General features: G+C 43.5%; 1 protein-coding gene across 1 annotated transcript; it reads right to left on the bottom strand.

Annotated features, from left to right (window-relative positions):
* Positions 1 to 246: 246 nt before the first annotated feature.
* On the bottom strand, positions 247 to 27,631 carry GALK1 (galactokinase 1). Its single transcript, XM_056550094.1, has 8 exons — positions 27,434 to 27,631; positions 12,818 to 13,007; positions 11,530 to 11,649; positions 7,316 to 7,451; positions 5,048 to 5,229; positions 4,821 to 4,971; positions 2,558 to 2,720; positions 247 to 372 (listed from the first exon to the last, which is right to left on the bottom strand). The coding sequence occupies exons 1-8, from the start codon at positions 27,575 to 27,577 to the stop codon at positions 301 to 303; spliced, it is 1,158 nt and encodes a 385-aa protein (XP_056406069.1). The 5' UTR covers positions 27,578 to 27,631; the 3' UTR covers positions 247 to 300.
* Between the last annotated feature and the right edge of the window lie 316 nt (positions 27,632 to 27,947).

Genomic DNA, 27,947 nt, shown 5'->3' with positions numbered 1-27,947 from the left:
CGGGGCAGTGACACCAAAGTGTTAAAAAGATTGTAGGATAGGTGTCGAAACTAGTGCAATGGAACAGTGGAGAAAGTGTTCATGGCAACCAATCAGGTTACAGATTTCATTTCATACTGACAACGACTCCACTTTTTTCTACCACCAGTTGTAACAAATCCCGTCTCCCTCCCCCCTTCCCCATTGTAGTTCTACATTTTGTGACTTCATTTCATTAGGCGACAAATAGACACTGTAAATCCAAGCTACGAGCTATAAAACTTTACTTCCCAAATGGCAAGACATGTTTACAATGAAAGGTTATGGTGGCAAGACTCCAGATCCAGCTGATGGCTTGGTAATGTAGAATGATGGTGATCCTTGGAATTTCTCCTGCAGGAAGAAAAAGGAAATGGATGATAAACCGTGTGCGTATTCTATGTTTCTATACTTAAAAGGATCTGCTGCGGATCCACAACTGTGGATTTTATAAGGCATTTCTTATTTGACTGCCTTGTAAAATCTGCATTTGTGGATTTAATAACTGTAGATCCATATGTGCGGATCTGCAATGGATCGGTGTGTGGGAATACACCTAAAGGGGTTATACAGGATTAGAAAAAATACATACCATAAGCAAAAACAGTGCTACAACTGTCCTCAGCTTGTGTGTGGTATTGCAGTTCAGTTCCATTGAAGTGAATGGAGCTGTGTAATACCACACAGCCTAAGAATAGGTGTGGTTTTCTAATACAGTGACCTCCTGACCTACGATGGCCCCGACATACGATCATTTCAGCATACGATGGCCTCTCAGTGGCCATCGCATGTTGAAGGCAGCATCAACATACGATGCTTTTGTATGTCGGGGCCATCGCATAAACGGCTATCCGGCAGCGCAGACTGCTTCAGCTGCCACCGGGTAGCTGTTTACGGTGCCCCATGTGGTCCGCTGACGATCACTTACCTGTCCTTGGGCTCCGGCGTGTCCTCTTTGGGATCCCCTGCATAGTCGGCGCTCTCCATCGTCGTCATCACGTCGCTGCGCACGCAGTCCCGTCATCCAATAGGAGCGGCGTGCGTAGCGACGTGATGGTGGAGACGGAGAGCGAGGATGCCGGGGAAGCAGAGGCCTTGCTGGAGCATCGGGGACACCCCGGGGACGAGGCGACAGTGATGGACGTCGACATCCAGGGCAGCGGTGACGAGCGGTGATGGTCTGGAGTGGCGGGGACACGTGAGTATAACCTCCAATACCAGTGGTCTACAACCTGCGGACCTCCAGATGTTGCAAAACTACAACTCCCAGCATGCCCGGACAGCCGTTGGCTGTCCGGGCATACTGGGTGTTGTAGTTTTGCAACATCTGGAGGTCCGCAGGTTGTAGACCACTGTCCTATACTTTACATTGCACGGATCCCTCAACATACGATGGTTTCAACAAACGATGGTCCATTTGGAACGGATTACCATCGTATGTTGAGGGACCACTGTATTACATAAAAGGTATCAGCTCCCATTGGTCAAAGGCACACTTGTATACTATAAGGACCCAAAAAAACTAATCACTACTATATCATCATACTATTTCACTACAGGTATGGCTGTAGGATACAGGTCACTGTTATAAAAGCAGGCAGTATGTCAATAGCCTAAACAACTAATATCTGCAATTATACAAGAGAATATGAGCAATGCAGGTGACACAGGAAAGTCTATGAGACTAGTGAGATGCTATGGTGGGTGCTACGGAAAGTCTGGGTGATTTTTTACACCATTATGGAAAACAAACGTCACTTAATAAAAAGAATAATTTTTACAATTGGACTAAGCACTTTTCTTTTGACCGCAGCATACTATCTGTGAGAAGGTGTTTGTGTAGTGTTTCTCTGTTCTGCCTAATACAAGGGGCATGGAGAAATGCTGCTGCACGCCAGACAGGACAGGTATAATGTAAGTTACCAAATACACATGCACAATACCTGCCTGGTGTCGGGCGTTTGTTTCAGCATAGCCGGCTGCATGCAGCACCATCTATGTCCACAAGAGGCACTGCACAACCTATTCACTGCAACTCTCCAGGTTTAGGGCCACTTGTGTATATATTATAAATATGTTAAAACGGTTGTCCAATGTTAGAGCGCTCTGCTTTGTTTACAGATTGTTGCCATTAGAGATGAGCAAACTTACAGTAAATTCGATTCGTCGCGAACTTCTCGGCTCGGCAGTTGATGACTTTTCCTGCGTAAATTAGTTCAGCCTTCAGGTGCTCCGGTGGGCTGGAAAAGGTGGATACAGTCCTAGGAAAGAGTCTCCTAGGACTGTATTCACCTTTTCCAGCCCACGGGAGCACCTGAAAGCTGAACTAATTTATGCAGTAAAAGTCATCAACTGCCGAGCCGAGAAGTTCGTGACGAATCGAATTTACTGTAAGTTCGCTCATCTCTAGTTGCCATCTATAAAGCTGGTTTAACTTTTGTATTAATAAAAGCATTTTCATACAACTTATCGATTCCTGTATTATTTAATGCTTGGAGTTCTAGGCCTATATAATCTTACTGTCCCATGGGGCAATCACCTTAATCTGTTGTTTGGTTCTCTCAGCGACTGAAGTCTCCAGTAAAGTTACGGTACAACCTCCAAATCCTCCTCCTGTCATCCGGCTGCCATAAACACCTGGAATTTCCACCGCTATTGAAACCAACTCATCCAGCTCAGGACAGCTGACTTCATAATCGTCCCTGTAATGGAAAAACTCCATAGTCACCGCCATGACTGGTAGACAGCAACAACACAGAGAAGAACACCTTTAATAAGAAAAGAGGTGATTTTAAAGCACATTAAAAAGGTGTTGCAGGAGATAAAAAGCCACTCATCTGAGACTCATTGCATTTCCAGCACATTCCGCAGAAGCTTGTTTGGTTGGAGATGTTGGAATATGGAGGTCAAATCAACACCTTGAACTCCTGAACATTTTTTGCAGCGTGGCTGGAGATTTATCCTGCTATAAAAGGCCTTTTCCATTAGAAAATACTATTGTCCAAAGTTAAGGCGGGACCCTAGGTAAACCAGCAGAAACCAGCCAAATATCACCTGACATCAGACCAGGCCACCTTCGTCATTGCTTCATGGTCCAGGTCTGGTACTCATATGATCATTCTAGAGGCTTTCAGTGGAAAAAAAAAATTTCAAATCAGCACAGAGCACTGTGGTCAGACTGCAAAGAACTACTCTGTAGTATACAGCAGCTGATAAGTACTAAAAGGATTAAAATTTTAGATAGAAGTAATTTACAAATCTATGTGATGAGATATAGACCGGCACTGCTGATAGTCCGGAAGAGTGCAAGAGCAGGTGAATAACTTCGACTGTAGGTGGTGCTCAATCGGCAGAGCAAAAGTAAAACTTCAATAGTGCAATAAAGAAATAATTGGATGGCACTCCCCAAAGTCGTGATTTCTTATCCTTTATTCATGAGGCATAAAAGGCAGAGGTACAGTGTCAGACAGGTGAGCTGGCGAGGACGCCGGGAGCCTCCGCGTGGAGGTAACAGCTGTATCGCACTTCCGCGGATGCTCTCGGCGTCCTCACCAGCTCACCTGTCTGACACCGTACCTCTGCCTTTTATGCCTCATGAATAAAGGATAAGAAATCACGACTTTGGGGAGTGCCATCCAATTATTTCTTTATTGCACTAATTTACAAATCTGTTTAACTTTCTAGAATCAGTTGATTTGTTTTCTACCTTAACTCTTTAAGGACGCAGGGCGTACGGGTACGCCCCCATTCCCGAGTCCTTAAGGACTCGTATCTGTAGATCCTGTGTCCCTCTAACGGGGTTTAAACCGTTCTCACGGGTCTTCATGCTCACTGAACACTATGGGATGCTGATGGGATCAGCATACTACTCTCCAATGCCCCAAGGATTGTACTTTTACAATATTAGGGTATGTTCACACATAGGCAGATTTGATGCACAGGATTTTCTGATGCAGATTTCAATGTAGACTAAATGACTGGGCACAGCTTCTAATCGCCAGTTACAAATCCTCCGCATCAAATCTGCACAGGAACCTGTACGTGTGAACGTACCCTTAAAAAGGGTTTTTCCAGCATTTATTACTCATCCTTCAGCTCGTCACTGCTCTAGCACCGCAACCACTCTGGGCTTTCCTTCCAGAAATGCCATGACCACAAAGGCCAGGCTGCAGCATCACATGCTCATTGTATGGAGACATCATTGCAGCACCTCTGGCTGGGAAAATTGGGAGAAGAGGTGACACACTGAGGGGTAAGTATAGTTTTTTTTGCCCCATTACCTTCCCACATAGTCTGGTAAACACTTCTAAGGGTGCATTCACACCGAGAAATTCAAGAGGAATTTGCTCAAAGAATTCCTCTTGAATTCTCCGTTTAGAAACAATTAACATATATTATTTTTCCCATTGACTTCAATGTATTTTACTCTGCACTGTTCACACTGCTTAAATTCTGCTCATGGAATTCCGTTCCACTAGAAGAAAGAACATGTTAATTCTTCTTGCGGAATACGTGAGCAGAAGTCCATTGAAGTCAATGGTAAAAAATGTTCCGCTCTAAATCGTTTTCGCGCTGAATTTGCGCAGAAAAAAAAAATCTAATTGGTGGTTGTAGTTCAGCAAAAAAAAAAAAAAAGTTTCCTCCTATATTCCGCATGGAATTCTGTGCAAAAAAAAAAAAAGTAAATTCCACGGCGGAATCTTTACGCAAGGACTCCTCTCCAATTCCTCAGTGTGAACGCACCCTTAAGTGTACGGAATTGCTATAATGAATCTAATGTGAATGATCCCTATGTGTCCTACCTCAATGAGTTGTGGCTCTCCACCATTAATTTACCAAACAATCGGTAATCGCCTTTCTCTAAAGCTTCAGCCGCCTTCTCTGTGCGCTGTATCTCTGTGATGACATGGTGGGCTCGCCTATAGCACACCTCACTCAGACTGTCCTTTTTGGCTGCAATAGTAAGTAACAGGTTATAATCATCATTAGGGGAAGTTTTGTTTCCTAGCTTTTATGTGAAACCACTTACCCTCCAGATCTTCCATACTGGCGTCCCTCAAGCTTTCTTTACCAAGGGCCTTTGCTGTGTCCTCGCACTGCCTCCTGCGTGTGGGGTACTCGCTGCCTGTTAGTTCATGGCGTACATTAGAATTTGTGATGAGGACCGACAACTTGGGATCTGTCAGAGGAAGCGGTTTTACTTCAAGAGACCTGGAACAAGACAAGGACAGCAGACGTGATTGTTATTTATGCTACATAATTATTCCCTGCAGCGCCATCACTGGGGAAATTGAGTATTACAGAGTGTCCATTTATATCAATGGGTTGTCTGTGTAATGCAGGACAGGACAGTAGAGAAAGAGATAAGCTCTTTGTAACCGCTCTTACACTGTGGCCAAAAGAGGGCAATACTGAACAGGGGTTGACTAAGAATACCACAAACTGGTCAATCCCTCAGGGTAGGAAGGATCTGGAAACCGCAAAGAAAGAATGATTTATGCAAGATGTGGATGAGTTTAGGTGTTCGCCACAGCTGATCTGACATAAGAGTAGACAAACTTTCTATCTAGGGTGCTCTAGGGGCCACACCTACCACTTCGCACACAATGGCCATGTAGTGTAGTGTAGTTTTCTTTGTGTCCCCCCCCCCCGCCAACAGATATTTTTCCACAGTATTTACTAATGTTTCCCTATATTTTGCACTTTTCCCTACATTTTCCTTTTTTTTTTATTTTTTTTTTTTTAAACACATGCTCTGATCTGTGGGGTTTTCATCAGATCAAATCCATCACATTTTCTGTGGAAACCTTAGTAAATATTTTTTTGAAAATTTCGCAACCACGCCCCTTTCCCCAATGACAACGCCCCTTAAGGAGAGTTGGTCAGGTTTATTTCAGTTCTGGTGCAGACAGAATTTCTGGCGCAATGAGCTAGAATCTGGCGCACAACCCGACAAAACATGTCAGGTTTACAAAAGTATATTAGGGCTAATGAGTTAAAAGCACAATTTTCCTGTTGCAGTCACTGAGTGATGTTATATTCGTGCTAGGCTATCTCGCCAATAGACAATGAATGAAGCATCAGTGCGCATGTGTGACCGACACTCCTGTCTGACGGGAGACTTAAAGGAGTAGTCCAGTGGTGAACAACTTATCCCCTATCCTAAGGATAGGGGATAAGTTTGAGATCGCAGGGCGTCCGACCGCTGGGGCCCCCTGCGATCTCCTGTACGGAGCCCCGACAGCCCGCGGAAAGGGGGCGTGTCGACCTCCGCACGAAGCGGCGGCCGACACGCCCCCTCAATACAACTCTATGGCAAAGCCAAAGCGCTGCCTTCGGCAATCTCCGGCTCTGCCATAGAGATGTATTGAGGGGGCGTGTCGGCCGCCACTTCGTGGTCGTGCGGAGGTCGACAGCCGCTATCTGGCCGGAGAGCCTGGCCCCCGTACAGAGAGATCGCAGGGGGCCCCAGCGGTCGGACCCCCCGCGATCTCAAACTTATCCCCTATCCTTAGGATAGGGGATACGTTTTTCACCACTGGACTACCCCTTTAAGACCCCATTCTTCAGATCCAATGGATAGGAAATAAGTATTAAAGAGTACCTGTCATCAAACCATATTTTCTAAACTAACTAGATTTTATTCCCTAACTACTCCTAACACCCCTCCTACCCTTAAAAAAAATAAAATAAAAAAAAATCCAAACTTTAAAAAGCTCTGTATTATACCTTTCCCCTTGCTCATATTGTGTGAGCTCCCGGCAGGAGTAAGTGGGCGTTCCCCAGCAGGCAGGACGTCACTGAAGCCTGTGAGAGCTGTGCCTCACCTTGCCCTGCATGCACTTCCTGAGTTTGGTCTCCTGCCAGGCCGGGAGAAGACCAAACTCACTGTTTAACTTGTGCAGAGAACAGAACAGAGCCACCTAATGGCCGTTTTTTTCTATCACATTAAAAACATAAAAGGTTGAGAATTTTAACAGCAAGTAAATAGCAAAGTGTCTGATAATTACATAAGGAACAATATATTAAAAGTTTAGTTCGGCAACAGGTACTCTTTAATGTTTTAAAAACATTTGAAGTTGTGTTGGGAATTTTTTTTTTTAGGATTACTGAGAGGACAGCTTAGAATTAAACATGGTAATAAAGGAACTTTGGGGTCGTTTTTGCATATTTTTACTCTACACCTTTCCCCCTTTATGATTCACTTCTGTTTTTTCCATGAAAATGACCAAATATAAAAATAATTCACTGCGTGAACAAGGTCTAAGAGAGATTATGGCTAAAGCATCACACTGACCTGCAGTCAATGAGCAGAGCAGAGCCTTCTTTTCCCATCACTGATATAAACTGGTCCATGATCCCACAGGGCACGCCAGCAAATGTATGTTCAGCTTTTTGACAGGTCAGTGCCTTCTGAACAAGATTGCCATCATCTGGTACAGAACACACATGACACATATGAGATGGAAATTGTGAAGCATTGAGGTATAAAGTAAAAAAAAAAAAGACACACATCATTAACAAAAGGACTCATAAGTGTAAAAATATAAAGCCCACCCTGTTCATTGAACAGTGAAACAACAGACCGTCTAAGGGTGAAATGTTCGTTTATCAAGATGTAATTTTTAGGTCCTAATCTTGGCTGATTAAACTTCTGAAAGATGTAATGAAATCAATGTTACACTACAGAGCTCCAAATGCCCTGAACAGATAAACGCTATGTGGTCAAAAGTACATGGCCAACTATGGCCAACAACTCGCCTGCCCTGATCCCCTACCACTGCTGTTCCAGCAGCTCGTCTCGCTGCTTGTCAATGCGTGTCTCGGCTGCTTCCTGCGATGCATTGTCCCCACACTGACCCACCTTAGCCAGAGAATGACTGAGCAGCCAATTATTGTGAAAACATCACAGGAACGAGATGAGGGTAACGGGAACAGCAGTGGCAGGGGATCGAGTCAGGGGAGTAAGCTTTCTTTTTTATTTTTACACCCCACAAATTGTGTTTGTCTCCACATTAATGTTAGGCCTCATAATCCTGACACCTCGATTATCTTTGGACCAGGCTCCTTACATGTTGTGGTGTGATCTAAATCCATAGGGCAGATTCAGTCCCGTGTTTAGCGTGTCAAAGATTATCATAAACTTGATACTGCCTCTTAGTTTTTATATGATACACATATACAACATTGTACAAGGGGCAAGTGAATATCCCAGGAATCTTATAGTCTTGTGTGTGGATCCAAATCCTGTCTGTGTTATTTTAGGGGAGCAGCTTTTGCAGCTCCTTACATTTCAGGGATAGCTTCTTTTTTGGAGCAAAGTGCTCATTATCATAATAGTCATAAGATTTGGGGGTTTTCAGTAACACAGCAGATGTTCATCCTTGTGTAGTATATTATGTTGTTTTCCTTAGTACCTCTCTCTGCAGTCTATAAGTCCGTAAAAAACTGCCCTGTCATTTTGCACTCTCAAAATAGTGATTCTTTAGTCATGTGACTCAAGGATTTCTATAGAAGAGATGAGGGGAAAAAAGCAAATGCAAAACCCACAGTGTTTTTTTTATGGCATTTACTTGCTCCCATAGAATTATATGGAAAAAAAAAAGATCTGATCAATAAAAAGGCCATTGTCTCATCAAGCTGTGATATTGGAAAACTGCTAAGTGTAAATGTAGCCTTATAGGGTCTATTTACAAGCCAGAATTTCAGGTTGCGGGATTCTGCCTCAAATTAAAGCCCATAGACTTTTATGGGATTCCGCGCTCCCATTCACACTTCTGAATTTTCGCTTGCGGAATTCACTCTTCTGAATTTCCACTTGCAGAATTCGGGAAGCGGAAAGTGTGAATAGGAGTGCAGAATCCCATAAAAGTCTATGGGCTTTAATTTGAGGCAGAAGCGGAAATTCCGCCGTGTGAATAGACCATTAGAGATGTAAATGTTTATTTGTTGGGCTGGAGCAGATATGGTTATATCTGGTGGATGGATGTAGACATTGGACTTTTTAGGGTAGGGTCACACACAGCATATCCACTGAGTATTCTCCAGACACACAGCGCTACTAGGCAGCAGCCCCGTGTGTGCAGTAAGGTTAGGAGGTGGGCTCACGTGTCACGTCTGTCCCAGCATCAAAACCTCACTTCACACACAGGGCTGCTGTGGGAGAATACGCAGCGCTTTTCCTGCTGTGCAGCATATTTTGCACGCAGGTAATACACTGCGTAGACACTACATGTGACCATAATCTTAATGTGTTGCCATTTTGCTGCCCGCCATGTTTATTTTTGTTAGCCATAAAATGATTTTTCATACCTGAAAAAATGCTATTTAGTCTCTTAGTAAGAGCAATAAAAACCTTTTTCAGCTGGCAAATACAGTGCAAAACTTTTTTTTTTATTCCACAATTGTGAATGCTAGTTTATAGTGCTCACAATTGTTTTCTGGGATATACAGTGGGGATCAAAAGTTTGGGCATCCCAGGTAAAAATTTGTATTAATGTGCATAAAGAAGCCAAGGAAATATGGAAAAATCTCCAAAAGGCATCAAATTACAGATTCTTATAATTACACATTCTTATAATATCAACAAAAGTTAGATTTTATTTCCATCATTTACACTTTCAAAATAACAGAAAACCAAAAAATGGTGTCTGCAAAAGTTTGGGCACCCTGCAGAATTTATAGCATGCTCTGCCCCCTTTGCAAAGCTGAGACCTGCCAGTGTCATGGATTGTTCTCAATCATCATCTGGGAAGACCAGGTGATGTCAATCTCAAAGGTTTTAAATGCCCAGACTCATCTGACCTTGCCCCAACAATCAGCACCATGGGTTCTTCTAAGCAGTTGTCTAGAAATCTGAAACTGAAAATAGTTGACGCTCACAAAGCTGGAGAAGGCTATAAGAACATAGCAAAACGTTTTCAGATGTCAATAGCCTCTGTTCGGAATGTAATTAAGAAATGGCAGTCTTCAGGAACAGTGGAAGTTAAAGCAAGATCTGGAAGACCAAGAAAAATTTCAGACAGAACAGCTCGCAGGATTGTGAGAAAAACAATTCAAAACCCACGTTTGACTGCACAATCCCTCCAGAAAGATCTGGCAGACACTGGAGTTGTGGTACACTATTCCACTATAAATAGATACTTGTACAAATATGGTCTTCATGGAAGAGTCATCAGAAGAAAACCTCTTCTACATTTGGAGAAGAAGGGGAACAGAATTTAATGAATAGAACCTCTGTCCAACTGTTAAGCATGGGGGTGGATCAATCATGCTTTGGGGTTGTATTGCAGCCAGTGGCACAGGGAACATCTCACGAGTAGAAGGAAAAATTGATTCAATAAAATTTCAGCAAATTTTGGATGCTAACTTGATGCCATCTGTGAAAAAGCTGAAGTTAAAGAGAGGATGGCTTCTACAAATGGATAATGATCCTAAACACACCTCGAAATTCACGGGGGATTACATCAAGAGACGTAAACTGAAGGTTTTGCCATGGCCTTCACAATCTCCTGACCTCAACATTTGATGCCTTTTGGAATTTGATGCCTTTTGGAGATTTTTCCATCTTTCCTTGGCTTCTTTATGCACATTAATACAAATTTTTACCTGGGGTGCCCAAACATTTGATCCCCACTGTAGTGTACAAGATTCTGCAGTGTTTGTATGGTCATTTTTTGAGCCCCTTCGCATAATTTTCATCAAACTGTGATCTTATAATCTTTGCTTTGTGCACTGGAGCACAGTCATGCAGAAATAGAAAAGGCCTTCCTCAAACTTTTACCACAGGTAGAAGTGACAATTGTGTAAAATGTCTTGGTATGCTGTAGGTTAGCCACCTAAAGCTGGACAACACAACATGCACCATTTTCTCTCTTCCATCATATTTTACATTGGACATTTAGTATTTATAGAGCTGATCCTACACCCAAAAAGAATTTTTAGTAAAACACAATTCATCACTCCAGAAAATGCCTTTCCTCTTCTCCGGAGTCCAGTGGGTTTACAGCACTCCAGATGATGCTTGGCATTGCACATGGTGATCTTAGGTTTGTATGTAGTTGCAGGGCTATAGAATCCCATGATGCTCCTGGCGCACAGTTTTTCTGCTGATGTCATTCCAAGGAGTTGCGAACTTTGCAATAGCGATGAAACAAAGGACAGGCAGTCTTTACCTGCAACACGCTTCAGCACTTTTCTTGAATTTCCATGGTCAACCACATTGTGATGGCTTTAGTACTCCTATTACACCTCCACTTCCCAATAAGTGCACTTAGAGTTGATTGAGTCAGATCACACACTTATTTGCAGCATAAGATAATGCCATGGAGCTCTTTAGGATGACCCATACTACTACCAATGTTTCTCTATAGATATTGCATGGGTGTGGATAAAAAAAATACCCTACTGCAATAGGAAAGAGAGAAAATCTTATACTTTTAGCTATAAAGAGTAATGGAAATGTCATGCATCCAAGTTTCTCACACGATCTTTGAATATAAACAGGCTTACCTTGGCAAAGCTGCTGCAAGAAGGTATAGGTAGCAACTTCTAAAGATGCAGAACTGGACAGACCTCCACCCAATGGCACACTGGTGGCAATGACGGCATTGAATCCAGGAATGGGACCAGCTGAGAAAACACTTAGGTTATTCAATACAGAAGTAAGATATACAGTCTCCAATCACATGTCTCCAATCACAAAAGCGCCGTCACCACAGAGAACCACTTCAATATAGTACCCAGCAAACTGTCTGACTTTACCATGCAGCAACAGCTAAGGGGAAATGTAGTAATACATGGCAGCCATTCAAATGGATGACCTTACACATGATATATCGACAGTCAGACTGCTCTGACTCACAGGGGATAGAGTCATGAGTGAAGGACCCCCCCCCCCTCCTTTAAAATATCTATTTGCCCTAACATTGGTTGTTTTAATAGGACAATCCCTTTAAGCCACAGCTTCTTTATGCGCTTTATGCGCCACAGTAATCACCTTCCCAAACTCCTCTTTGACATAAGAGGAATGTATTATTATTATTATTTAATGTGGACAATTTTCAGCTGTGAAAGTGCTGATGTGCCTCAAATTTATGAAATGGCGTAGAGCATATGATAAATTTGTCTGTGCAATACCTAGAGGAAGTTACCTCAGCACAGCCAATTTCAAACTGAAAGGAAAAGTGTCTGTGTTAAAGGGGTACTCCACCCCTAGACATCTTATCCCCTATAAGATGTCTGATTGCAGGGGTCCCGCCATCGGGAACCCCCATGATCTCTCCTGCAGCACCCCCTGTCATCTGGACAAGGAGCAAGCTTCGCTTCATGCCTGATGACTGGCGATACAGGGACCAGAGGATCGTCATGGCCCGCCCCCTTGTGACGTCACGCCCTGTCCCCTCAATGCAAAACTATGGGAGGGTTGCATTGAGGGGGCGGGTGTGACATCACAATACTCCGGCATCTGTATCGTGAGACAAATGGGTGCTGCAGGAGAGATTGCGGGGGTCCCCAGCAGCGGGACCCCCGTGATTAGACATCTTATCCCCTATCCTTTGGATAGGGGATAAGATGTCTAGGGGTGGAGTACCCCTCTAAAGGGAACTTGACACTGGTTTCATGTTGCCCTATTTACATATAGGGAGAGATCTACCAACCACGGGCCACTCCAATGACTCAGAGCCCTGATCCTGACCAAAGTTACAATTATGATTACTCTCAAACGTCATGGCGATTCACAGTAATTCAGTAAATCCATAGGTATTTTTATCTAGTGTGGCCTTTCTCTCTTGCTTACCTTTGTAATGCTGAATAACTCCTTTGACATAGTTAGCCCATTTCGGCACTCCTGGAGTAAGAGGTGTGTTCATACTTGGGGTCTCAAATTCCACTGTACGTGGCTCATCGGCCCCCTCAGCTGTAGTAACCAGGCAAATCTTTTTATCCTCCCGGGGGCTCCCGACAATAACCGTAATGAGAGGTAGGGCCTGCATAGAAACACAGTAAGACAAGCCAAATTCAAATGCTAAGTCAGTGTTTCACAACCAGGGTGCTGCCAGCTGTTGCAAAACTACAACTCCCATGCCTGAGAGTTGTAGTTTTGCAATAAGGGCATGAGGGAAACATAAAAAGCCTGATGCTCACTTAGCCCCGGTCCCTGTAGGCCTGCCGCAGATCCCATTCTCCTCTGTGCAGTCCCAGGGGATGTGAAATGAAGGAGTGGACATGAAATGAGGGAGATTGGATATAAAATTGGAGGATTTCATCATTCATTAATTACATCGAAATCGCAAAACAGCAAAATTTTTGCAAGTGTTCTGAGACATATTTTATGTCACAACTGAAAACAGCCATTTTTTTGGGCTCTGACTTTTGCTAGAGCAAAACAGCTGAAAAAAAAAGCTTCAAATTCTGTATTTTTGTAGCTGAAAAAATGCAAAAAAAGAAAAAAAAAACGGCATTAACATTTTTAAAGGCCAGACAAAAAACAAAAAAACTTTCCCACATGTCTGTGAATGCGTGAGACTGAAACCATGGACCAATGCATACACCTGTGGCCGAGTGACATAACTCCCAACCGTCCCGGATCCGGCAGGACATTCCCGCTTTTCCATCCCAGAATGGCCCCCACATGTCCCGCATTTAACTGTAGCTGCCTCTTATGAAACATCTACAGTTAAATGTGGAGCTCTGTGGGAAGTTTCACCGGGTGAAAAGCCATTGGCACCTCATCCTGTCAATCGCTCTTGTGCCCGCTGGCTACATTTAGCCAGCAAACACAAGATGTGGGGCCGAGCTCTTCCTATGAGCTCTGGCCCACAAGTGAAAGAAGAGGATGTGCAGAGGGAAGAGGACAGAAGAGAAGAGGAGGGGGGGGGGGGTTGGTGCACTGCTGCTGCCTACTATGGGGGACTCTGCTAGCCTAATATAGGGGTACTGCTGCCTACGGTTGGGGACACTGCCACCTATGCTGGGGGGGGGGGGGGGATCTACCGCTTACTATAGGGAGGAGGGGGGGGGGGAATCTGATGCCTACCCAATGTGGGGGGGACATCTGCTGCCTACCTAATGTGGGGGGACATCTGCTGCCTACCTAATGTGGGGGGACATCTGCTGCTAAGGGGGACATCTGCTGCTAAGGGAGACATTATTACAGTTTGGAGCATTATAGTTATTGTAAAAGTGCGTAGCCTAAAATGGTTTTTTCCCCACCATGTTCTACAGAGATGAATCGTAGCCAAGCCAGAAGAACTCATCATGGCGGTCTGAGCTAGAGGAAAAAAAAGGAAAGTGAAGGATGCCGATCAGAGAAGACGTCACCTGATATAATATAACTGTATGTAATCACTTATATGGTCTGTAGTGGTAATGATGGGGGTTGTTGTCAGTCACCTGATATAACTGTATGTAATCACTTATATGGTCTGTAGTGGTAATGATGGGGGTTGTTGTCAGTCATCTTATATAACTGTGTGTAATCACTTATATGGTCTGTAGTAGAAATGATGTGAGTTTTCAGTCACTTGCTATAACTGTATGTAATCACTTATATGGTCTGTAGTGGTAATGATGGGGGTTGTTGTCAGTCACCTGCTATAACTGTATGTAATCACTTATATGGTCTGTAGTGGTAATGATGGGGGTTGTTGTCAGTCATCTGATATAACTGTATGTAATCACTTATATGGTCTGTAGTGGTAATGATGGGGGTTGTTGTCAGTATGTCAGTATAAGAGGTCCTCCTAAACTTAGGTGACAGACTGACAACATTATTCCTATTAAAGGGGTACTCTGGTGGAAAACTTATTTTTTTTAAATCATCAACTGATGCCAGAAAGTTAAAATAGATTTGTAAATTATTTTTATAAAAAATTCTTAATCCTTCCAGTACCTATTAGCGGCTGTATACTACAAATTCTTTTGGGATTTCTTTTCTTTCACAACCACAGTGCTCTCTGCTGACACCTCTGTCCAGAGCAGCATATGTTTGCTATGAGGATTTTCTCCTGCTCTGGACAGTTTCTATTTATTTCCAATACCCTTTGGCAGCATGAGCCCCGCTCGGGGGAAAAAAAAAAAACCTTCACTAGGGCACCACTAAAAACAATTTTTATTGGTATATGTTAAAAATGAGGTAACTATGCACACACATAACAAATAGTGATATTTTAAAATTATCAGGGACTCTATTTATATCTTTAATTTTCTTTTTGTACTATTTATGGGATTGGTCCCATGCTGGCGGTGAGATAGTAGCGGCCTCTGTCACCAGTTTATGAGAGGAGGCTGATTAGTGCCTTCCTTATAGTTATTGGTGAGATCAGCGGAGGTTAGCCATAACAGCAGCCCTTTGAGAGGTCTCTCACACCTTCTCATTAATATGTAGGAGGAGAAAATGTACCCTACTATGGGTTGTTTCACTGTTAATAATATGGAAGATGCTTCTGTCTTTTCATAGGGGGTGTCTCACACCCTCCTATGTTATGCTTGTACTGCTAGTGCTTTAGATTGGAACTGAAGCCAGCATTCAGGAGGAGCTCACTGCCTCCTGCTATCGTTATTGCTGTATCTAGAGCAAGTATATTTGGCACATCCACTTATAGCCGCTATATCACCACTTGATGTCTGCTTTTTTATTTTTTATGTGATCATATAGAGTCCCTGTCTAAAACCTAATCGCCAGCCCACCCGTGAACTGGCGTTGTCAAGGGCAATGTGGCTAGTGGCGGTGTTTTCTTGCGCACTACTATTTATAATATTAGTGCGTGGTGTCATTTCCGTCAGCCAGCGTGTGTCAGTGATCACGTGACAATTCCCATGTGATCTTCGGAGTCCGTCACTAGTCGGAGCTACTTGCGCGTGCACACATGAAACCAGTCTTTGCGCGCATGCACTCTGGCGGTTATTCACGGGGTTGCGCTTCCTTATTCGGATATGCATATACCCACTACTGTTGATTCCTGCTGGGCGGTCCCATATTCGGGATTCTATGTTCTCTTCTTTATATCTCGCCAGCAGTGTAGGTACTGTCGCTTCTGCGCATGAGTGTTGATCAGAGAGGGGATTAGTGTTCTTTATATTACTTTCACATCTTTAAAAGTTGTGGATATTTATAGCGTGATAGTTGGGGAGAGAAGGGTCTGTAAAATACTAGTAGCGGGTATGCGCATATCCGAATAAGGAAGCCCAACCCCGCGAATAACCGCCAGAGTGCATGCGCACAATTAGGTTTTAGACAGGGACTCTATATGATCATATAAAAAATAAAAAAAAGCAGACATCAAGTGGTGATATAGCGGCTATAAGTGGATGTGCCAAATATACTTGCTCTAGATACAGCAATAACGATAGCAGGAGGCAGTGAGCTCCTCCTGAATGCTGGCTTCAGTTCCAATCTAAAGCACTAGCAGTACAAGCATAACATAGGAGGGTGTGAGACACCCCCTATGAAAAGACAGAAGCATCTTCCATATTATTAACAGTGAAACAACCCATAGTAGGGTACATTTTCTCCTCCTACATATTAATGAGAAGGTGTGAGAGACCTCTCAAAGGGCTGCTGTTATGGCTAACCTCCGCTGATCTCACCAATAACTATAAAGGAAGGCACTAATCAGCCTCCTCTCATAAACTGGTGACAGAGGCCGCTACTATCTCACCGCCAGCATGGGACCAATCCCATAAATAGTCCAAAAAGAAAATTAAAGACATAAATAGAGTCCCTGATAATTTTAAAATAACACTATTTGTCATATGTGTGCATAGTTACCTCATTTTTACGTATACCAATAAAAAGTGTTTTTAGTGGTGCCCTAGTGAAGGGTTTTTTTCCCCCGAGGGGGGCTCATCCTCCCAAAGGGTATTGGAAATAATAATTGATGCCCTGGGATCCACACAGGATATATGATTCTGGACAGTTCCTGACATGGACAGAGGTGTCAGCAGAAAGCACTGTGATCATGACAGAAAATAAATCCAAAACGAAAATAATTTTCTTTGTAGTATACAGCAGATAATAAGTACTGGAAGGATTATGATTTTTTTTAATAGAAGTAATTTACAAATCTGTTTTAACTTTCTGGCATCAGTTGATTAAAAAAAATAAAAAATAAAAAAAAAGTTTTCCACCGGAGTACCCCTTTAATGGTGTCTTCACACATACAGTATTCTGCGCAGATTTGATGCCCAGGATTTTCTGCTACAGATTTCAATGTAAATTAAATGACTGAATACTGTATGTGTGAATAGACCCTAAAAGGGTATTCCTATTCTGCAGCTGCAGGCATGGTTAGGGCATCGCTGAGGGTGTGGTTAGGGGCGTGGCTGTGAATGTGGTTAGGGGCGTGGCTTGTCCCTCTTTGCACTTAGCAAAAGTGGAGAGATACAACCTAGAAAAACACTCCAGTGCACATATAAAACCATCCAGAATGAGGTGAAAACACTAAAGGGTGTTTTTTTTTTTTTTTTTTTTTAAGTAGAATTTTTATTTGCTTTTATAACTCATCAACCAGAGAAGTTATGGGGATGTCTGACAAGGTTAGGTCTGCAATGATTAATCAATATTATCGATATAAATCGATCATGGAAATTGTTGCTGACTATTTCCATTATTTATTAATTGAGTGTTAGGGGGCTTGGTCTGTCATTAGGGACGTAGCCTAGTACAATAGTATTCATACTATGATTACTACTTTCCCTGCCTTTTAGCCCCTCAGTCTGCCTTTAAATTCCCCTCTCTGTCTCCCCTCACCCTCCGGTGCCTTTTTAAAGGGGTACTCTGCCCCTAGACATCTTATCCCCTATCCCCAAAGGATAGGGGATAAGATGTCAGATCGCCGGGGTCCCACAGCACCCACCTGTAACTGCTTCTGGCTGTCACGCCCCCTCCCATAGACTTGCATTGAGGGGGCGGGGCGCTTCCGGAAGCAGTTACAGGTGTGTGCTGCTTGCTATATTGAAGGGGTCCCCAGCAGCGGGACCCCGGCGATCTGACATCTTAAGGGATAAGATGTCTAGGGGCGGAGTACCCCTTTAAAGACGCTGCTGTCGTGCACTATCTGCGGCCTACCTGTAGCACTGAGACTGCGGCCTGGAGTGCAGTCCGGAAACTAGCGCCACCTCCTTGTCCTCGGCGCATCTGGTAACAAGAAGCCTACGCTCCTGACATCGCCCCCCTGTCCGGCCAGAAGCTCCGTTCTCCATCCTTCGTGTAGTGACAGATCGTCATGGTGCAGGGAGGACTGTCATCACTAAGGTTTGTGAACTGCTCCTTCTCCCTACAGTGAGGCTCATAGGTTAACCCCTTAGGTCCTTTCCCCATAATTTCCCCCTGTTAACGCTTCATGTGTTGTCCCCTTTCTTTTCTCTCCTGTTAAAGGGGTTATCCACCATAAGGTGATTTTAGTACGTACCTGGCAGGCAGTAATGGACATGCTTAGGAAGGGTCTGCGCTTGTCTTGGGGCTAAATGGCTATGTTGTGAGATTACCATAATACTGTGGCTAGCTTTTTGTGAACTGGTATTTCCTTTTTGAGTTTTCTTCTTTGCCTACAAATCCCATAATTCCATTTCCTGCCACCCACACATCAGCCACGCCACCCATTGAAACATAAATGAGCTGCATCCATTCAAAAGACCTGTGGTTTTCAATCAGGGTGCCTACGGCTGTTGCCTTAGTTACAGATTGATCCCTCCACCCATTGAAGCAGACAGGCTCCCTGTCATCAGCTGACTAGTGAGTCAGGTCTCGGCCACATTGCAACCTGGGAAAAATCTGAGATAACAGTCATTTTGTATTCTGTTAAAAATAAATATTGGGTGAAAATCACAGAAGAATTGTGAGAAAACACAGGTACAGACACTATATTATGAACTACACTAACTTTACAGACCCTGTAGCACAGTCAAATAAAAAAAAATCCTGGAATACCCCTTTAAGCCTTCAGTTGCTGTCCCTTTGCACTTACCCTCTGTTAACCCTTCAGGTGCTGTCCACTCTCATTTCCCCCCTGTTAACTCTTCACAATGCGGTCCTCACTTCCTCCCATTAACCCTTCCGTAGTCCCCTAATCCCGTTTTATTTTTTTTAACTGGATTTAAACGAATAATCGTATAATTGATTTTACAAATAATCGGGAGTTTAAGCCCTAGACAAGATGGACACCCAAAAAAGCTGAGATTGCGGGGGCCTTAGGCGAGGTTTTGATCCAGACAAGGTATCTGGATAGTTTCGACATTGGAACTTTGGACCCCCCATTTTGTGTTACCAAAAGTGAGCGAGTGATATTTATTGTACCATGTTAAGCGCTGCGCCATAACATACCATATATTTGACAACTGATTATTAATAAAGCTACTTTTGGTCAAAAATATGGGGTCCCCAGTTATCAAAGTGTACCTGTCGTCAAGAAAAACTTTTGATATAATGTAGATAAAACCACTATATGTATATTTGTAATAGCCATTGGTTAAAAAATGTGTATATTTTGGGTGAATAAGTGCTGTCCCTGCAGCTATTGCCTGTGTGTCTCTGTGAGGAGTCCAAATACAGGAAGTGAGGGCAGGACAAGACGGGCTCTGTGCAGGCTCCTGGCTTGTCAATCATCCTAACGTGTGAGCCCGTAGCAAGTCACAGAGCCTCAGTGCACAGAGCCCTGCTTGTCCGCCCTCAGTGCACAGAGCCCTGCTTGTCCGTCCTCAGTGCAGAGCGCCCTGCTTGTCCGTCCTCAGTGCAGAGCGCCCTGTTTGTCCGTCCTCAGTGCAGAGCGCCCTGCTTGTCCGTCCTCACTCTCTGTATTTGGACTCCTCAAAGAGACACACATGCAATAGCTGCAGGGACAAAAATGTGCAGGGACAAAAATATACATATTTAACCAATGTATATTACAAATATACATTTAATGGTATTATCTACATTATATTATAAGTTGTTGTTGATGACAGGTACACTTTAACAGTGTGTGTGTGTGTGTGTGTGTGTGTGTGTGTGTGTGTGTGAGTGAGTGAGTGTGAGAGAGAGAGGGTTAGTCAAAGGTTGGAGCCACAGCGGACATATCTGATACAGTGTTTCGCCATCTGTTGATAAAACTACAAATCCCATCATGCCATGACTGCCTGTCGATCCCACGCTGGTTATGACTGAATGACCAGTGAACGCCACGTATGCGTGCCACAGATTAGAGATACAGTCATGAACGTAAATGCTGGAACCCCTGAAATTTTTCAAGAAAATGAAGTATTTCTCACAGAAAAGGATTGCAGTAACACATGTTTTGCTATACACATGTTTATTCCCTTTGTGTGTATTGGAACTAATCCAATGAGCTTTTTTTTTTTTTTTTTTTTTTTTTTTTCTTCTTATTCAAATTTTTTATTAATTTTCAGTAATTTTCTATAAACAAAAAAAAACAATAACAAGGCACGACAGTGGCAGAGGCACAAGGTGTTAAGCATGGTCTCAATGCTAGATAAAAAAACAGGATAAGTCATAAAGACCGTGCATGGCAGAAAGTGCGGTCAGCACTAGGGAGTCCGTTACTCGCGCGACAGGAAGGACATCATGTCAAAGCAATCAATATACTCAACAAGGAACACCAACATAGAATATGTAATAACCACATCAATGTTAAAGCGGCAAGGTTCAGAAGGTGAAGAATATAGGGATATAGTTTAAAAAGTGAAGAACGGAAAAATAAGAGGGTATGTAAAACACAGAAACAGGCAGACATGACGACATACAGAGACAAGGGTCTTACAGACAGACAGACAAGAAACAACAAGGGAAGTAGGGCGGGAAGGTTACCAAGACAGACGAGAGAAAGCGTAGCCAAAAAATAAAAAAGGGTCAAGGCGTCACAGAGGATCTCAAGGCCAATAGGTCACGGTACTCGGAGGTAGATTGGAAGGATGACCAATCATACCAAGTTTTGGTATATCTTTCATTTTCTGCAGGGGTCAAGGCAATTAACTCCTCCATGTGCTGAAAATAATTCACCTCTGCAAGCCATTCCCCAACAGTCGGGGGCGTGGAAGACCTCCATTTACGGGGAATAACTGACTTAGCAGCCTGCAGAAAATAGCGTAAGAGAGATTTCCGGAAGGAAGTAGCAGAAATGTCAAACATGAAGAGCAGGACAGCCTCAGGGGAATCCGGAACAGTCACACCGGTGATACTGTGAGTGATAGAGCGTACTGAAGTCCAGAATGGACGCAGTGAGGGACAACCCCACCAGATATGCAACATCGTACCAGTCGCTTGTCCACAACGCCAACAAAGGTCAGAGACTGACGGGTACCACCGATGCAACTGCTCCGGAGTCCTATACCAGCGGGAGAGTATTTTGTAGTTAGTCTCTTGTGATCTGTTAGGTATGATTGACTTATGTGAAAGGTGAAAGCATTTCTCCCATTGCTCCGGGGAGAACTGAGAGCCGAGGTCCACCTCCCAAGCGCTACAGAAGGAGGGCAAAGAAGAGGTGTGTTGAGAAAGCAAAAATCTGTACAGAAACCCTATGGTGTGGGAGGGCAAGGGGGGGGCCATGCAAAGTCCCTCAAAGGGAGTTAACTCCCGATGCAGGTGGGCCGAGCGTGACACGGAAGAATAGAAATGCTTCAGTTGTATGTATTCAAAAGGCCTATGGGGATGGGGAGGTTCAACTGGACATATGTCAGCAAGGGGCAATAAGCCCTCAGAAGACAACACGTGAAAAAAAAACGGAGTGGGTCAGATTTAACCCCTCCCAGGAATCCACTGGAAGCAACTCCCGGGGGAAAGTTCGGGTGATCAGTGATTGGCTGTAAGGGACCAGAGGGGTCCACCAAAGACCCTCTAGCTGTAGAACAATAGGGGGCAGAGAAGGTTTGCCTGGAGGTGAACGACAGGAGAGACAAGGAGGATGGAGGTGGTGGCCAAGACCAAGGAAGCCCCGCTAAAGAGAGGGGGGTAACATCATGTGCACCCAGAGTTTAGAGGCCAATGAGCTTTTTACACCTCTCAGCTGGAATGTTGGACCACTCTTCCTTTGCAAACTGCTCCAGGTCTCTTATTGGAAGGGCGCCTTTTCCCAACAGCAATTTTAAGATCTCTCCACAGGTGTTCAATAGGATTTAGATCTGGACTCATTGCTGGCCACTTCGGAACTCTCCAGCACTTTGTTGCCATTCATTTCTGGGGGCTTTTTGATGTATGTTTGGGGTCATTGTCCTGCTGGAAGACCCAAGATCTCGGATGCAAACCCAGCTTTCTGACACTGGGCTGTACTGTGCGACCCAAAATCCATTGGTAATCCTCAGATTTCATGATTCCTTGCACACATTCAAGGCACCCAGTGCCAGAGGCAGCAAAGCAACCCCAAAACATCATTGAACCTCCACCATATTTCACTGTAGGTACTGTGTTTTTTTCTTTGTAGGCCTCATTCCATTTTCGTAAACAGTAGAATGATGTGCTTTACCAAAAAGCTCTATATTGGTCTCATCTGTCCACAAGACATTTTCCCAGAAGGATTTTGGCTTACTCAAGTTCATTTTGGCAAAATGTAGTCTTGCTTTTTTATGTCTCTATGTCAGCAGTGGGGTCCTCCTGGGCCTCCTGCCATAGCGTTCAATTTCATTTAAATGTCGATGGATAGTTTGCGCTGACACTGATGCTCCCTGAGCCTGCAGGGCAGCTTGAATATCTTTGGAACTTGTTTGGGGCTGCTTATCCACCATCCGGACTATCCTGTGTTGACACCTTTCATCAATTTTTCGCTTCCGTCCATGCCCAGGGAGATTATCTACAGTGCCATGGGTTGCAAACTTCTTAATAATGTTGCGCACTGTGGGCAAAGGCAAATCTAGATCTCGGTAGATGGACTTGTAACCTTGAGATTGTTAATATTTTTTGTTTTCAAGTCCTCAGACAGTTCTCTTCTCCTCTTTATGTTGCCCATGCTTAGTGTGGCACACAGACACACAATGCAAAGACTAAGTGAACTTCTCTCCTTTTTATCTGCCTTCAGGTGTGATTTTTATATTGCCCACACCTGTTACTTGCCCCAGGTGAGTTTAAAGGAGCATCACATGCTTGAAACAATCTTATTTTTCCACAATTTTGAAAGGGTGCCAAAAATTTTGTCCAGACCATTTTTGGAGTTTGGTGTGATATTATGTCCAATTTGCTTTTTTTTCCCTCCCTTTTTTGGTTTAGTTTCAATACACACAAAGGGAATAAACATGTGTATAGCTAAACATGTGTTACTGCAATCCTTTTCTGTGAGAAATACTTCATTTTCTAGAAAAATTTCAGGGGTGCCAACATTTACGGCCATGACTGTAGCTAGATTAATGGATTATAAAAGCAATAAAAAGGGAGATGCATATTAAAAGGTCTAATCCCAGGGTGCCCCCAGCTGTGGCATAACTACAACTCCCAGCATGCCCAGACAGCCAGTTTTGCCACAGCTGGAGGCACCCTTATTGGGAAACACTGACATAGGCTAATAGTGGTCCAGATTTATATAAGGTGACAATAGCGCTAGAAAATGGATGTAGTACTGTCTGAATAGGCCCAGCTAAGCTGCTATACTGAATGTATGAATTCCCGTATCTCATACAATATTGTAGAATATACTTGAAAGGTATTCACAGGAACAGTATATGAACTTTAGATAGGGACTGTAAGAGAAAAAATATAAAAAATGCGTGCCTAATAATTAAATATATATCTAAATATATCTATATGTATATGAAAAAACTGTATGCGGTAAAAAAGATGCACAATATACCTGTCCTATATCTCGGTTATAGCGCCCTAGATTGATTAAAATACAGGTCCCAAATGATTCCCAGGCAGGAAGATGAGCTAAGAAAAGCAAAAATCCTATACAGTATGTTATATATATGCCGCTGTAGTCAATACCTATTTTGCCGATTTTTCATGCAATAGTTTTTTTTAAATGCTGCTGGAGACAAACAGAAGTCTGTGTCCGATGTCCTGATAGGTGACAGGAGAACGCCCCGGCCGGCGGCGTCTCAACTGTGACTTCCTCAATTCGCGGTTAGTGAGATGATGTTTGACTCAGAGTATTGACATCACTACGCTGGTTGTAGAGGTCCACAAGCCTTTACAACGCATTTTGGAAACGCCGGGGATAGTATGTCTATGACCTCTTATCTTTTATAACCGCGAATGATGAAGCCTCTCATTATGTAACATATTGATGTTTTATTTGTAGATGTTTGCATGAAAGGTCCCAGAGTGGTTCCATGTGTTATGTATTTTAATATATATTTATAAAAATCCCAAAATTTCAAATTCGGAGTTCAAGCCATGTGGTATTAAAGTTTTCATATTGAAAATCCACCTTTATTCGGCTCTGGCCAGGGGTCCGAGGAAGTGCAACAGCGCGATACGGACCGTCGCCCCCGTGTGATCACCTGAAACCCCCTGCACAAGACCTGGTCCACCTTCCCCATTCCTATAGCTCTGTCTATGTGTACTGAAAGAAATTAAAGAAGTATCTGTCTACAGTATTCCAAGTGGTGAGTGCTCCGTCATTTTCTTCTTTGCTGGATTTACATTTGCGTTCTTTTTTAATACCTTGTACGATCGTGTATCATTTAGCAATCTAAGGCATTCTTCATGATACATTTTGTAATCTAAAATAACTATGCTGCCGCCCTTATCCGCTGGGCGGATTACGATGTTGTTATTTGTTTGTAAAGTTTTTTATGGCTGCTTGTTCCTGTTTAGTTATGTTATGATTTTGATACTTAGTATTGATTTTCAATTTCCGTAGGTCCCTAGTGACCATGCTCTTGAAGGTGTACATTGCTTCTGAATATTCCTGGTAGGGAAAGAAGGAAGATTTCTTTTTTAGATTGGTATGTTTAAATACAGTCGGAGTAGAGTCTTTTTTATGTATGTTTTTTGTTAATGAAGTATTTTTTTAAAAGTTAAATTGTGCATACATTTTTTTTAGACCAATGTAGGTTTTAAATGTATTTAATGTGCATCAGGGGGCAATTTTAATCCTTTTTGTATAAGTTTGGTTTTGCTTTCGGATAGTTTATATTCAATAAAGTTGTAAATTTTTGGTATCTGGTCAGTATTGTGTGCTACTGATTCTGAGATCTCTGTGTAAACATTGCAAACCCACTAAAAACAATAGCCCGACTTTCCAAATACAAAACCTTAAAGGAGAAAATTAAATATAAAATAAAAGGACATTTGCATAGCAAAACATCTGGAATTATAAATGGAATTCAATGTCCTTGCGATAAAAAAAATAAATATATATATACACCGCACAGAAATGCATCTACGGACCAGACTAGGAGAATATATATATAATATCCAAAGAGGATATGAGGCACATCCCCTATCCGCACATTACAAAGAAAAACACCATTAACTACTTTTATGGGATAGAAAAAATCATCCCAAAATGGAGAGGAGGAAATTTCATAATGCAACTATTCAGAGCCGAATCAAGATGGATTATTAATATGAATACTTTAATACCAAATGGCTTGAACTCCAAATTCGAAATTATAGGCTTTTTATAAATATATATTACAATACATAACCAGGGATGTGGAATTCCTATTGCCCGGCACATGCAGTTCCGGGCGCCGGGCAGGTGAATTTTTCAGGCCCTTAGCCCTGCTTTGGGCAAGCAAGGCTGGACCTGAAAGCCCCCGACAAGCACGGCGGCACTCAGAGGGGTGTAAGGAGCGGGCTAGCGACCTGAGCCAGCTCCATATTCTGCAGCCCCCAGCTGATTCCTGTAGCTGGGGGACACCGCTAATAGCCAGCATGCAGCGATCGCCACGACTGGCTATTAACCCTTTTTTGATCAAGGCTGACAGCAGCGTCTAAAGGGACATGTGAATGCTCCCTGATGGGCTAGTGGGGTGGATCGCCCCCCGCAGCATGATCGTGGGGGGGGGGGGGTAATCCACTGTAGGGGTAGACAGAGGACTTACCTCTGCTTCCCTGGTGTCCATGGCTCTGTCATTGATTTTGCTCCGTTTAAAGGAAAACTGTCAGCTTGCTCCCCCCGCACTAACCAGTGATACTGGCTGAAGCGGCTTCCGGGTGTAGACAGGAAGCCGGCACATGTGCAGTTGAGTCCTGAAATCAGCGGGGAGGAGATGATGAGGGAGAACATGAATATTCATAAGCCGGATGGTGCTGCGGGCCGGGCAGCGGTTACGTCACAGTGCCAGATGAAGGCAGTAACCCCGCCCGTGCCAGTTAGAAGCTAATTTGCATATCAAGAGGAAAGAAGATAACGGACGAACGGCGCGGCGGATCTGGGCATGGTATGCATCAAACTGATATGCGTCCCCCGCACAGCCAGTATCACTGGTTAGTGCGGGGGTGCAAGTGGACAGTTTTCCTTTAAGTCCCGTGGACAAGTAGTTTTTGTATTAAATTTCCACACCCCTGCATAACACATCGGAACCACTCTGGGACCTTGAAAATTATCTGGAACTTCAACATTCATGCAAACATCTACAAATAAAACATCAATATGTTACATGAGAGGCTTCATCATTCGCAGGTTATAAAAGATAATAGAGGTCATAGGCATACATCCCCGACGAAGGAAAACGCTTTTGTTTCCGAAATGCGTTGGTAAGGCTTATGGACCTCTACAACCACCGTAGTGACGTCAATACTCGGAGTCAAACCTCACCTGACTAACCGCGAATTGAGGAAGTCACAGTTGAGAGGCCGCCGGCCGGGGCGTTCTCCTGTCACCTATCAGGACATCGGACATAGACTTCTGTTTGGATCCAACAGCGTTAGAAAGACTATCGCATGAAAAATCACTGCACGCATAACGCACGGAAACCGCAGGTACAATTACACCTAGAAAGGAACGGCAATATAGGGATTGACTACAGCGGCATATATAGAACATATAGGATTTTTGCTTCTCCCGCCTGGGTATCATTTGGGACCTGTATTTTAATCAATCAAGGGCGCTAGAACCGATATATAGGACAGGTATATTGTGCATCTTTTTTTTACCGCATACAGTTTTTTAATCATATATATTTAATATTTATAATGCATGCATCTTTTATATTTTTCATCTCTTACAATCCCTATCCAAAGTTCATATACTGTTCCTGTGAATACCATCATTTTTTACATCAGGTACTTTCCTGTACAGTTACACAGGTATGTATCTATGATAAATCACGTCACATATTATATAAATCCCACATAGCGCTTACATATATATATATATATATATATATATACACACACACACATTTACATTATATATATATATATATATACACACACATAAAGGGGTCCAGATTTGTCAGGCACACAATCTCAGTACTGCAGAGCTCAGCAGGCTGTCACGTGACCCGATTCAGATCACATGACGATCGCCCCTGGATCCCTCACCATAGGCAACACGAAGCCTCCGTTATAGTCCGTGTGCTCCCCGATCAGATTCACCCTGCCGGGGGCGAACACTGCGACTTGTGGCTCTTTCCCCCCGAAGGTTTCCGCGAACGCCCGCCGGGCATCATCTTCAGGAGCAGGCATTGCCGTACAAGACTAAGGGCACTTCCGGGTGTCAGCTGACTCCGCCCATATGCAACACGTGACCTACTAGGACGCTGCATGGCCGCTAGTGGGCACAAGAGGGGTGTGTCACCCCCAGTAGTATGGTGATCACATGAGCAGAGGGTTTGTTATAGTGTGTCACCCCCAGTAGTATGGTGATCACATGAGCAGAGGGTTTGTTATAGTGTGTCACCCCCAGTAGTATGGTGATCACATGAGCAGAGGGTTTGTTATAGTGTGTCACCCCCAGTAGTATGGTGATCACATGAGCAGAGGGTTTGTTATAGTGTGTCACCCCCAGTAGTATGGTGATCACACGAGCAGAGGGTTTGTTATAGTGTGTCACCCC

Source organism: Hyla sarda, chromosome 13 (genome assembly GCF_029499605.1).
Source record: "Hyla sarda isolate aHylSar1 chromosome 13, aHylSar1.hap1, whole genome shotgun sequence".
Lineage (NCBI taxonomy): Eukaryota > Metazoa > Chordata > Amphibia > Anura > Hylidae > Hyla > Hyla sarda.
The sequence above is the reverse complement of the archived record's forward strand: the minus strand, read 5'-3'. Positions and strand labels throughout refer to the sequence as shown.

What these genes read in the sequence shown, in the direction of transcription:
- GALK1 (XM_056550094.1), bottom strand. Translation starts at nt 27,577, where the DNA reads ATGCCTGCTCCTGAAGATGATGCCCGGCGGGCGTTCGCGGAAACCTTC. An exon ending in AGTTATTCAGCATTACAAAG is followed by an intron (nt 11,650 to 12,817) that starts GTAAGCAAGAGA and finishes GTGTTTTCTCAG; the next exon opens with CTGGTCCCATTCCTGGATTC. An exon ending in CAGTATGGAAGATCTGGAGG is followed by an intron (nt 4,972 to 5,047) that starts GTAAGTGGTTTC and finishes TTACTATTGCAG; the next exon opens with CCAAAAAGGACAGTCTGAGT.